Source organism: Salmo salar, chromosome ssa17 (genome assembly GCF_905237065.1).
Source record: "Salmo salar chromosome ssa17, Ssal_v3.1, whole genome shotgun sequence".
Taxonomy (NCBI): domain Eukaryota; kingdom Metazoa; phylum Chordata; class Actinopteri; order Salmoniformes; family Salmonidae; genus Salmo; species Salmo salar.
Window position 1 is genome coordinate 59,972,322 of NC_059458.1, and position 13,253 is coordinate 59,985,574.

At 46.8% G+C, this 13,253-nt stretch overlaps 1 protein-coding gene across 27 annotated transcripts in view; it reads left to right on the plus strand.

Annotated features, from left to right (window-relative positions):
* LOC106576215 (CUGBP Elav-like family member 2) overlaps positions 1–13,253 on the plus strand; it is a 262,716-nt gene that overhangs the window by 129,880 nt on the left and 119,583 nt on the right. For 5 of the 27 annotated variants that reach the window (XM_045699845.1, XM_014153233.2, XM_014153243.2 and 2 more), the window contains exon 1: positions 7,981–8,287. The exons of 1 other annotated variant lie outside the window; for it this stretch is intronic. In XM_045699845.1, coding sequence (XP_045555801.1) covers positions 8,166–8,287 — 122 coding nt within the window. In that variant the 5' untranslated portion in view covers positions 7,981–8,165. Of the gene's footprint in view, positions 1–7,972; positions 8,288–13,253 lie in introns of those variants that run through there. 21 more of the 27 variants (XM_045699849.1, XM_045699851.1, XM_045699847.1 and 18 more) reach the window with 10 other exon arrangements.

Below are 13,253 nucleotides of genomic sequence, written 5' to 3' on the forward strand. Positions count from 1 at the left end.
GGAACTTTCCCTCTCTTTAGTAGACACACAGACAGAGAGACAATGTGTACACTGCAGAGGCAGGTCCATCAATCTTCACAGAGTCTGGTGGGGATCACACACACACACACACACACACACACACACACACACACACACACACACACACACACACACACACACACACACACACACACACACACACACACACACACACAGAGGTATGTCTAAAACTGATCCTTGGAAAAACAAATGCTCTGCACACCAGCACGGTGTGTGTGTGTGTGTGTGTGTGTGTGTGTGTGTGTGTGTGTGTGTGTGTGTGTGTGTGTGTGTGTGTGTGTCTGTGTCTGTGTCTGTGTCTGTGTCTGTCTCTGTGTCTGTGTCTGTGTCTGTCTCTGTGTGTCTGTGTCTGTCTCTGTGTGTCTGTCTCTGTGTGTCTGTGTCTGTCTCTGTCTGTCTGTGTCTGTCTGTATCTGTGTGTGTGTGTGAGTGAGGCCAGTGAGTGAGCCAGTCAGGCCAGTGAGTGAGGCCAGTGAGTGAGTGAGGCCAGTGAGTGAGTGAGTGAGTGAGTGAGTGAGTGAGTGAGTGAGTGAGTGAGTGAGTGAGTGAGTGAGTGAGTGAGTGAGTGAGTGAGTGAGGCCAGTGAGAGGTGATAGTCAGACCAGATTCAGATCAGTGACCTGGAACACATTGAGTACTGAGAGCTGATTCACACACTCGGACCCCCCCCCCACACACACACACACACACACACACACACACACACACACACACACACACACACACACACACACACACACACACACACACACACACACACACACACACACACCACACCACACAGAGGTAGACATCCATACCTCCTCCTTATACCAAGATGCCAACAGACAGCGCCAGACACAGACAGACACATTTGCTGTACACTTCGTCTGTGGAGGAATGCCAGTACATAATCAGCCAATTAGAAACCTATGTGAGAATGCAGTTACCTAATCTACCATGATATACATGGATACCTAAACCACGGTAAGGAGGGTGTGAGAGGTCAGAGGTTCTAGCATAGTGGTGCACAGTGGGTAGTCAATACCCCCAGCTGTTGTCAGTTATACAGTACACCCTCCCATCCCACCCACACATTCCTCCACACACACACACACTCATCCCCCCTTATCTCGCCATCCCATCCTCCCTCCTCATATTGGACTGATGAACCGGTCCGGATATGAGAGCAGGTTTGACAGGCTATCCCCAGCCCCTGGTCCCCCTGCTCACCCTCCCTGGCCCAGAGGAATGTTTTCCTTCCAGCTGATGCTCTCTGTGAGGGGAGGACAAGATGAATGTCTGTGTCAATGCTGTCGGAGAGAGAGGGAGGAACGGAGGGAGGGAGGGAGGTAGAGAGGGAGAGAGGGAGAGATAGTGGTGGGGGTCTATTTCAGAACAGATACTGTAAGCCTCGCTGTTGGCCTCTGGCTCTGACTGAGCTGTCTGGTGGATATATTGTAAGTGTAGTATAGAATTTTCTGGATCCACCAGTTCTTCAGTATACAGTAGTTCTTAAGTATACAGTAGTTCTTTAGTATACAGAAGATCTTCAGTATACAGTAGATCTTCAGTATACACTAGTTCTTCAGTATACACTAGTTCTTCAGTATACAGTAGATCTTCAGTATACACTAGTTCTTCAGTATACACTAGTTCTTCAGTATACACTAGTTCTTCAGTATACACTAGTTCTTCAGTATACACTAGTTCTTCAGTATACAGTAGTTCTTCAGTATACACTAGTTCTTCAGTATACAGTAGTTCTTCAGTATACACTAGTTCTTCAGTATACACTAGTTCTTCAGTATACACTAGTTCTTCAGTATACACTAGTTCTTCAGTATACACTAGTTCTTCAGTATACAGTAGTTCTTCAGTATACACTAGTTCTTCAGTATACACTAGATCTTCAGTATACAGTAGTTCTTCAGTATACACTACTTCTTCAGTATACACTAGTTCTTCAGTATACACTAGTTCTTCAGTATACAGTATAGGTATTTGCATTTTTGTGTATATCAGAATTTCTCTCCTTCTGTTTGTGTGTGTGTGTGTGTGTGTGTGTGTGTGTGTGTGTGTGTGTGTGTGTGTGTGTGTGTGTGTGTGTGTGTGTGTGTGTGTGTGTGTGTGTGTGTGTGTGTGTGTTTGTACAAAACATGAAGAACACTTCGCTAATATTGAGATTCGGGGAACCACCCCCTTTTGCCCTCAGAACAGACTCAATTCATTGGGTCATGGACTCTACAAAGTGTCAAAAGCGTTCCACAGGGATGCTGGCCCATGTTGACTCCAATGCTTCCCACAGTTGTGTCAAGTTGGCTGGATGTCCTTTGGGTGGTGGACCATTCTTCATACACAAGGGAAACTGTTGACGGTGAAAAACCCAGCAGCGTTACAGTTCTTGACAGACTCAAACCGGTGCGTCTGGCACCTATTACCATACCCCGTTCAGAGGCACTTCAATCTTTTGTCTTGATCATTCACCCTCTGAATGGCACACATACACAATCCATGTCTCAATTGTCCCAAGGCTTAAAAATCCTTCTTTAACCTGTTTCCTCCCCTTCACCTACACTGACTGAAGTGGATTTAACAAGTGACATCAATAAGGGATCTTAGTTTTCACCTGGATTCACCTGGATTCACCTGGTCAGTCTGTCATGGAAAGAGTGTTCTTAATGTTTTGTACAGTCAGTGTATCGGTTGCATGTCTTTGTATGTGTGTGCGTACATGCCCGTGTGTGTGTGGGTAGTTGAATAATGGGTGGGTTAGTTAGCATCATGATCTGAGATGAAACGGACAAAACGTAAGCCTTTGAAATGCAAAATGCAGAAGACTGGCGATTGGCCACTGTGCTGGGGAGCGGATAGCCGTCTTTGTGTTTCCCCCACATTTCATCATAAAACACACACAGGTGTGTGTGTGTGTGTGTGTGTGTGTGTGTGTGTGTGTGTGTGTGTGTGTGTGTGTGTGTGTGTGATGTTGGAAGGGAAGCTGGGTGTGGAGTTTTTAGCAGAGCCCCAGATGGCTGAGAGACAGGTGAGCCAATTAGAGAGCCTCACTACACGGCAACATCATCACAACCACTGGAACGTTACTGCAACACATTCACAACACTCACACAGCGTTACAGGAACACCGTCACTACACCATAACATTACGGCAACATTAAGGTCATACACTGTAACGTTTACATCAACCCTCTTAAACTGTATGTTAACTATTACACCTCAACATTACAGCTGTACACGCTGTTACATTACTGTAACGTTGACATCAACCCTTTTAAACTGTATGTTAACTACTACACCTCAACATTACAGCTGTACACGCTGTTACATTACTGTAACGTTTACATCAACCCTCTTAAACTGTATGTTAACTACTACACCTCAACATTACAGCTGTACACGCTGTTACATTACTGTAACGTTGACATCAACCCTCTTAAACTGTATGTTAACTACTACACCTCAACATTACAGCTGTACACGCTGTTACATCAACCCTCTTAAACTGTATGTTAACTACTACACCTCAACATTACAGCTGTACACGCTGTTACATTACTGTAACGTTTACATCAACCCTCTTAAACTGTATGTTAACTACTACACCTCAACATTACAGCTGTACACGCTGTTACATCAACCCTCTTAAACTGTATGTTAACTACTACACCTCAACATTACAGCTGTACACGCTGTTACATTACAGCAATGTTGACATCAACACCATCCTACTGTACATCGTTACAGAAACTTTACAGTCATACATTTGTACTTTTGGGAACATTGTGTTGTTCCGGTACAATCCACTATGTTTTCTCTCTCTCTAGACACAGCACAGAGAATGTTCCAGTCTGCTACTTCACACAGAGAGAGCGACATGAGCTGAACCCAAAATACATTTGTGGAACATAGCTGATATTCATTATCATTCTAATGATGTGCAAATGTTTCATGAGAGAGAGAGAGAGGGAAGAGAGAGAGAGTGAGGGATGAGAGAGAGAGAGAGAGTGAGGAGAGAGAGAGTGAGAGAGGAGAGAGAGAGAGGAGAGAGAGAGGAGGAGGGAGGGAGGGAGGGAGGGAGGGAGGGAGGGAGGGAGGGAGGGAGGGAGGAGAGAGACAGAGGAGAGAGACAGAGGGAGGGAGGAGTGAGTGAGGGAGGAAGGGAGGGAGGGAGGAGCGAGTGAGGGAGGGAGGAGAGAGAGAGGGAGGGAGGGAGGAGTGAGTGAGTGAGGGAGGAGAGAGGAAGGGAGGAAGGAGTGAGGGAGGAGAGAGAGTGAGGAAGGAGAGAGAGAGAGAGAGAGTGAGGGAGGAGAGAGAGAGAGAGAGTGAGGGAGGAGAGAGAGAGAGAGAGAGAGAGAGAGAGTGAGTGAGGGAGGAGAGAGATAGTGAGGGAGGAGAGAGAGAGAGTGAGGGAGGAGAGAGAGAGTCAGGAGAGCGAGAGAGAGTGGAGAGAGAGAGTGAGGAGAGAGAGCGAGAAGACAGACGGCAGAATCTAAACACAATACTACTGTCTCTCTGTCACATTAGTATAAACGGACCAAGGGCAACTATATCGCAAAAATTAATCTCAGAAATAATGAAGGAATTTACTAGTAATGAGCCTTTTGTCGAACATAGTCACACTCACATACTGATGCACTCAGGCATATACAGATATACACACCGACACGCGCACACACACAAACACACACACACAATCTCTTAAATTCACACAGACTATCTATTCACACAAACACTCTGAAACTCGGGGCAGGCGTCCTGTTGTGTGTTTTCTCCACTGTTAAGAGATAATTGACAAGCCACGAGGGCTGCTTTTCCCTTAATGGAAGGTGACAAATTCATTTCTGTGTGCTAATGCCTGTAATTGGAACAGCCCTGCTTTCTCCTGCTTTCCAATGCACAACCACAGGAACCTGTCTGCGTTGGAGGGGGGGGGGGGGGCAGTGTTTGTGGGTGGTGTTTGTGGGTAAAGTGTATGGGTGGGTATGCGTGTGTATTTTTCTTTCCCTTATTTTCTTGTGTAGGCCTATATACCAGGGCTTTAAGTCCTAGTTTGACCTTGGGGAAGATATTATTATTACCCATGGTTCTCGGTATTAAAGAGGTGTTGATTGGCCTTGTTGATCGCTCCGTTCTGTCTCTTTCCTTTTAATCCCTTTGTTTGCCCCATATGGATGTCCTTGGCTTTGGAGTCGGGAGACGAGAGGAAGAGTGGTTTATCTCTCCAATGAGTCCTTCATCCATCCTTCCTTCCATCCTTCCTTCATCCATCCCTCCTTTCATTGTTGATTGTCTCTCTGACCCCCCTGTCCTTCTCAGTTCGTCTGAACCACACAGCTGTTTGTTTACTAACCCATGAGGACGTTGTCAGGGCGACAAAAGAGCTGTTATCTGTTCCGACGTAAGACTTGAGACTCCACAATGGATGAAAACATCCCATAATAGGTTCTCTTGTCCGCCGCTGCGTGCGCTGGGAGATAAGATGAATTCTTCATACCCCGGCCTGATTGCAGAATCTTGCATCGAATGCAAGTTTTATTGCCTTCTCCTGTCTTACAGTCAAACTGCAGAGTCAAGCTTTTTTCTTTCTTCGGGAAAAAAACTAAATAATGTATTGTTGTTGTATTTTTCTTGCTAGGAAACAGAGGGGAAAGACTGAGAGAAAGGAAGACCAGAGACAGGGGAGAGGAGGATGAGAGGATTTCTTGAATGGATGAACACGGGCAGAATGCTTAAGGGGATGTGAGGGGAGAAAGGGAAGAGAAAGGGGGGGGGAGGAGGAGTGCGGATATGTACTCTTGTTCTCTACTCAGTCCGAGTGAGGCCTGAAGAAATACAGGTAGAGTGGAAGAAATAAGAAAAGAAGTGACTTTAGTAATCCCTCTTTTATGAATAGGAAGCTCAGCTAACGGTGACTCACAGACATCGTTTACCCCCCCACCTCCCCTTCTACTCCTCTGCCACTCTCCCACACACATTCAAAGTCAAACTTTATTGGCACAACTGTTAAAGGTACAATAACGTTGCCAAAGAACTTACTGCTAAGAGTTTTTGGTTGCTAATCTCTCTCTTGGCTCATTCAGTGTGTGTAGTGGTCATGACTTGGCCCAGGCTTGGTCTTAGTCAAGGACTGGCTCTGGTTTGGCATGGTTAGTATAAAGGTCCCTGCCCTCCCTGAGTCTGGCTAGGAGAGTACACCGCCTGCCATACGTTACCATGACAACGCTCTTACATCAGATAGTGCCCCCCCCCATGCAGCCAATGGGCATTGACCTTTCACTGTCAGACTGAGTTAGGAAGAGGGAAAGAGAGGGTAAGAGGGAGAGAAAGGGAGTGAGTGGGAGCGGGATAGAGAGAGAGAAAAGAGAGGGTAAGAGGGAGAGAAAGGGAGTGAGTGGGAGAGAGATAGAGAGGGTAAGAGGGAGAGAAAGGGAGTGAGTGGGAGAGAGATAGAGAGGGTAAGAGGGAGAGAAAGGGAGTGAGTGGGAGAGAGAGAGAGAGACTAACAACCTTCATAAGTAGGTCATTTCATTCAACTGTAAACACCATAGGAAAACAAAGACAGTGACAGCTACTGTATATTTGTGCAGTGGCCTGAAGTTACTATGATGTCACACTACGGTGTGTGTGTGTGTGCGTGTGTGTGTGTGTGCATGTGTGTGCGAGAGGAGAGGAAAAAAAGCAAAAATGAGATATATGATTGGGTTAGTTAGGGTGTTAGGGCGGCATGCAATCATGCTAAAATCCACACCAAATGAGAATTGATCCAGGATTGTAATTTGTCATTTCCTCAGGTCTGTATGTGTGCTGGCCTCTCACCCCTCTCTCAGACATGACCAGATGTTCAAGGCCCCTCCAGGACTGATCCTAGAGCAGCAGAGGAGATTTACAGAAGGAGATTGGCACTTACAGCAGGAAATATCCAGATTTAAAGTTTAGGATGGCATCAGGGTCTGTGATGGGACATGGATAGAATACATTTAGAATGTAGAACTGAGTAAGAAGTAGGGTAGTGAATATGACCCTCAGATTTGCAATGAAAAACCAACAGACGGACTAAATTCAGCAATTAGGGCTTGGAGTTTGAAGCTGAGCTGTGTACTGCATCTTAACTGTGAATATACTTGTTTTTTCAAAGTGTTGTTTTGGTCCCTTGCAGGTGTTGTAGAGGGCATATATTATTTTGCACATTATGGCAAACATTCTAATGAAGCTCCCAGACAATCCATAACTTGAACAACGCTCCTCTATCCTCATTGCATGCAGGCACACACACGCACACACACATTGAGGTGCTAATGAAGCTGTAGGCTTCTCTTTTTTGTTCCTGGCTCAGTGAAACATGCATAAATCATAATAAACAGAAGGATGAATTTTTTATCAGCTCCTTCCTGAGTCTTCTGTCTCCGTCTCCTGTGAGTAGGACAGGCTCTGATGTGACAGATACCGGATTTGGTGTGTGTGTGTGTGTGTGTGTGTGTGTGTGTGTGTGTGTGTGTGTGTGTGTGTGTGTGTGTGTGTGTGTGTGTGTGTGTATGACAGGTAGTGGAGCCTAGCTGTAGCTGCTGGCAGGGCCCCCTTAGGGAGGGCCACTAGCTGAGACAAGTCTGTCTTACAGCTGGGAAACAACATGAAATGTATGGGCCATATCCAGTAGGCTAGCTCCATTCACTGGGGACTGGGCTGGGCTGAACTAGGTTAAAACTGGGCTGTGCTGGGCTAGAATAAACTGAATTGGACTAGATCAGAGTTGGACTGAGCTGCACTGGGCTGGGTCAGGCTGGTCTGCTCAGGGTGATAGTATTAGAGTAAAATAGGCCCACAACACAACAACATGAGCTGAGCTGTCAGGGGAGATTACTTCAGCCAGGCAAGCCAGCAGGGTCTCCACCGCTCCACCAGAGAGAGAGAGAGAGAGAGGAGGAGGGAGGGGTAGAGAGAGAGCGGGAAGCAGAGGGGAGGAGACGAGAGAACGTGTGTTTCTGTGGTGCAAAAAGGAACGAGAGAGCGCGAGGACAAGAGCGAGCGAGACAGAGAGCAGAAAACCGCCGCTTCTTGTGAAAATAGAAAAAGAGGGTGAACAAAAAAGGGATCGGAGGAGAAAACCAGCGGTTGGGAGCAGAGCAGAGATGTTGGAGCTCTCGTCCGAGCTGGGCTTTGTGCAGAGTGTGTGTGTCGACGGCATATGCTGCCCCCCCTCTGCACCCCACTCCACCGGCGGATCCATAAGGGCCGACGATCTGCTGCTGAGGTACGCACACACACACACACACACACACACACACACACACATATACACACACACACACGCATATATATGTCAGAACCATACCCAGACACTCTCATGTGATCTCCTGTTTTAGTGGGTGTTTTGTGTTCTGGTTGTCTGTGTTTCTGTCATATCTCACTCCAATGTCTGTCAGTATCTGCTCCTCTCTCTCTGCCTCTCGCTCTCTTTCTCGCTTGTTGTTCTGTTTAGGTATCCCTCCTTTCTGTCCTGCGACTGTTCATTTGTGTAAAATCCAATGCTTGTGCCTCTCTTGCTCTCTTTTCCTCTCCAACCCATCCTCCTTTTTCATGCCTCCTCTCTCTGTATGTGAGTGATGGAGGGGTAGCGGAGGGTTAGAAGAGGGGTAATAGGGGCTTTATCCCTCTCTAGGGGGAACAGGCTGCCCAGGGGACGGGGCAGTGGATCAGGACTGTGTGTTTATACTACTCTGTAATCCAGAGAGGAGAGAGGGAAGGGGGAGAGGAGAGGAGGGCGGGGCAGGGAGCAGGAGAATAGAGAGAAAGAGGGTAGACTAGACTCCATATTTGGATTTTGGGTGCAAAATGTGTCTTTCGTTCGTTTAGCAAAAACAGACAAAACCTTTTCATGTTTGATCAACAGAATCTCCAACCTCTCCTTCTCTGTATCTCTCTTTTTCTATCTCTCTTATCCCCCTCTCCCTCGTTTCCAGACAATTTTTGGGGTTGTTGAAAGATGTCTGCTTTGTTTATTTGGATCTCAGTCACCTGGATAGAGAGAGCGAGGGGGGAAAAGGAGGGAGGTGAGGAAGAGGGGGGGACAATGGGGCGGGTACAGAACCATCCAGCTCCAGGAGACAGACACAGACAAACAATAAGTCTGCCAGCCAGCCACTTCAGTCTGCCGTTCTCTCTCTCTCTCTCTCTCTCTCTCTCTCTCTCTCTCTCTCTCTCTCTCTCTCTCTCTCTCTCTCTCTCCTCCATATTTTATCATTACTCCCCGGTTTTATAGAGGTGTATTTTTGCAATAAAAAACCACATGTACCTTTTGAGAGTTAATAGCTATTTAAAACATGGCTTAGCCTCATACTGATGAACACAGCCTAGACGTGGTAAAACAATAATAAATCACCCATCAGCCTTGTGGATTAATGCTTTATTAAGGGACAATAAAACCAAGACAGGGATGGATGGGCCTCCTCTGCAAGCCCAGTCAGCATTAAACCAAGCGCTTCCTTCTAAGTGTGCTTCTCTAAGTGCGCCTCCCTAATGGCCTATGGGGTAGAAGTCTCCTTTTAGGGCCCTTTCTGTTGGTTTAGAGAACACAGTTATGGCACCTCTCTCTCTCATTATCCAGGAAACAGAGAAGGTGGAGGCAATGGGCTCTAAAATGGTCCCCGGGCCCTCATGAATCTGCCCAACCACCCACTACAGCAAAGTGAAAGGAGCACGTCAGAATCACTACGCCCTATTTAATCGCCGGCCCACCTTTTCAATAATGAGAGTCCGGCTGGGTCAGTTAGAACAGGGTGGTTATGGATGTGTGTGTGTGTGTGTGTGTGTGTGTGTGTGTGTGTGTGTGTGTGTGTGTGTGTGTGTGTGTGTGTGTGTGTGTGTGTGTGTGTGTGTGTGTGTGTGTGCTTTACACACACACACACCTGGGTCGGTCCCCGAGCACTGTCCTGCTTTGTTTACAGCCCCTCTCTCTTCTCTGGATCAATAGTCATTAGTTCATCAGTCTAATACGATTATGATTAATAAGAGATTCCCCATCTGGAAGTAACACCCAGTATCCACACACACACACACACACACACACACACACACACACACACACACACACACACACACACCAGCGAGAGGGTGAGAGTGCATGTGTGAGAGAGAGAAAGGGAGTGAATGAGCTGTGGCTGTGAGCTTGTAGGTATGTGAATGTGTGTGTGTGTGTCTGCTAGTGTGTTTGCATCAGAGTGCGTGTGTATACGTGCATCTGGGCTTGTGTGTGTGTGTGTGCGTGCGTGCGTGCGCGTGCGTATGTGTGTGCGTGTGTGTGCGTGTGTGTGTGTGTGTGTGTGTGTGTGCGTGCGTGCGTGTGTGTGTGTGTGTGTGTGTGTGTGCTGGGTGGTTGTTATCAGAATGACACCGTCCTGCTCTCTCTCTGCTCAGCCCCAGAGGATCAGTGGAGCTGCACCAGTTTCAAATGAAAATAAATGAGAGGCAGTGACCGCTACTGCCTGGGTCCCACTTTAATGAGGAAAATAACAGAGGGGGGGCGAGAGGGGGGTAGGGGAGGGGGAGAGAGAGAGAGAGAGGGGGAGAGAGAGAAAGAGGGCAGCACATATTGGATGGAGACGGAGGGAAGGAGAGAGGGATGTGTAATGAATGGAGGGCCCACAGCCAGCCGGCTTTATTTTAACTCCTCTCTGTCACCGTGGCGATGGCCAATTACAGCCGGAGCGTGCTCTGTTGCACTACAGCTGGACTGGACAGTGTTTTGGCCAGCCTCTATCCCCCTACACCCATACAGGACACTGCACTACTGAATGTGTACCTATGTGGGTGTTTGTGGGAGAGGTGTGTACAGACAGTGTTTTACATGACTCACACTCCTCCTAGTGATCTTTAACAGTGCACGGACATCTTTTCTTCCCAAAACATGCACCCTTCTCTGTATTACCTTCAGTAATAATATTAGTCCCGTCTGGGAAATGACAACAGAGACACTAAGGGTCTAGCTAATACAGGATGGATTATTCCATAGTTATTCCAGATTACTGCCAACATGGGACTACAGGTCTATGGCTAACACAACACAGGACAGGCTGGCTAGCCAAACACACAGAAGTATAGAATAGCAAGGAACAGCCAAGGCCAGCTCAGCCTTTACAGTGAAGTTCCATGCTGTATTGTTGTTTTGAACAGTTTATTGTGACTCCGACCATTTGAGCTCAACAATGCACAGTGTTTTCTGGTGTGATACTGTCCAGACTGTCCAGACAGCTGAGGAAGTGCAGTAAGGGGACAGGGTCAAGTTAGACAGTCCTCTCTTCTGTCTCTGTCTCCCAGTTCAGTTTAAAGGCGTGTAGACCAGACCACCAGACCCCTGAGGCAGACCGAGGCAGACCGAGGCAGGAGCTACAGTTCAGTCATCAGGGTATGAGGGTCACCCCTCAAGTCACAAGCTATTTGCTCAACAGCCAGAGACTTGTTCGGAATGTCCTAGAAACCCCACTCTGTCTGTCTGTCTGTCTGTCTGTCTGTCTGTCTGTCTGTCTGTCTGTCTGTCTGTCTGTCTGTCTGTCTGTCTGTCTGTCTGTCTGTCTGTCTGTCTGTCTGTCTGTCTGTCTGTGTGTGTTACAGGTCACAGAGCATTTACTCATATAGGCAAGCAGCTTCACAGGTAGACCTACTGTACCGTACCAACCATCAGACCAGCCAATCAGATTGAAGGAGAGAGTCTGCACACTCTGAAACACTATGTTCCAAACATGAACCAGACCAATATAGATGACTGACTGAGGGGGGGGTCTGGGTCTGTGTTTAAAGAGCAGAAATACCTCCTCTGTTATTATTTAAGTTGACTTTAACACACAAAACCTTCATTTCACATGATCTGACAATGTCATGTCTGTGAGAGTGATCCTGTTGAAGCATCATGTATGGAGCAATCTGTCTGTCTGTCTGTCTGTCTGTCTGTCTGTCTGTCTGTCTGTCTGTCTGTCTGTCTGTCTGTCTGTCTGTCTGTCTGTCTGTCTGTCTGTCTGTCTGTCTGTAGCTGGCCTGTAGCTGGCCTGTAGCAGGTTCCTCCCATGTCCACTTAGCCTCAATCACAGCTGCTTGCTCTCCTGCTTTATTCATGAGCTCACATTAAATATTCACGTGTAGAAAAACAGACACTCATCACGAGTGGAGCACGCTGTTAGCCACAATCCTTTGGGTGAGAGAAAGAAGCGGAGCAGGGAAACTTCAGAGGAAGAATGATGATGGTTATTTTGGGAGTGTCTCACTTTGATGATGTAACGCTAGTGTTTATTCTGTCTTATGGTGGTATTTGAACTGCCTGAACTCCTGCTGCCAGGTACGTTAGAGAGGTTGGTTCAGAGTTATGTTAGTCCTGAGTGATGTGTTCTCCATCTCTCTCTCTCTCTCCCTCTCTCTCTCTCCCTCTCTGTCTTACATGATGTGATCGATCTGTGTTGTTGGGCAGCTGTATCCCTGCCTGAAGAGAGAGAGTTTGGAGAGAAGGGTTGGGGGGAGAGAGCGAAGAAGGGAGACCTTGCCCTGAGCAGACGCTTAAAGAACACACAACCCTGGGAAACAGAGAAGGGGGGGTGTAAAAACACAATCAAATCAAATGTATTCATCACGTACACAGTTTACAGCTAACCAAACCATCAAACCTAGCTTGCTATTATGAAAATCCAATTCAACAATACCAATACTGTTTTCAATTCGACTGTTGCTTTCAAAAGCAGCTCAAACAAAGCATGTAAACATGTAAAAATGAACGATAGACATTCAAATTCTACCGTGCAAATATACCGTGCGTTACAGGGAAATAATGCACGCTCTAGAATGCCCTTCAAGACAATCAGAAAGGAGTATTCAACAATGCCATGGTTAAACAGACTATATACCACGGGTATGACCAAAACATTTATTTCACTGTTTTAATTACGTTGGTAACCAGTTTATAATAGCAATAATGCACCTCTGGGGTTTGTGGTATATGCCTAATATAATGTACTACGGCTTATGGCTGTATCCAGGCATTCCGCGTTGCATCGACTTTTTGTCCCACTCTCCTTTGAGTAAGACCCGGTTTTATGAAAACAGAGAATGAGAAGGAGAAAACATGAGCACAAGGTGAGACACTTCAATAAAAGGTGCTTAGCAGCTCCTGCAGAGAACATGGCAGTTATATTGACAATTAAACATTTCTTAGTGTGTGTCATAATGGTAGGAAGCCT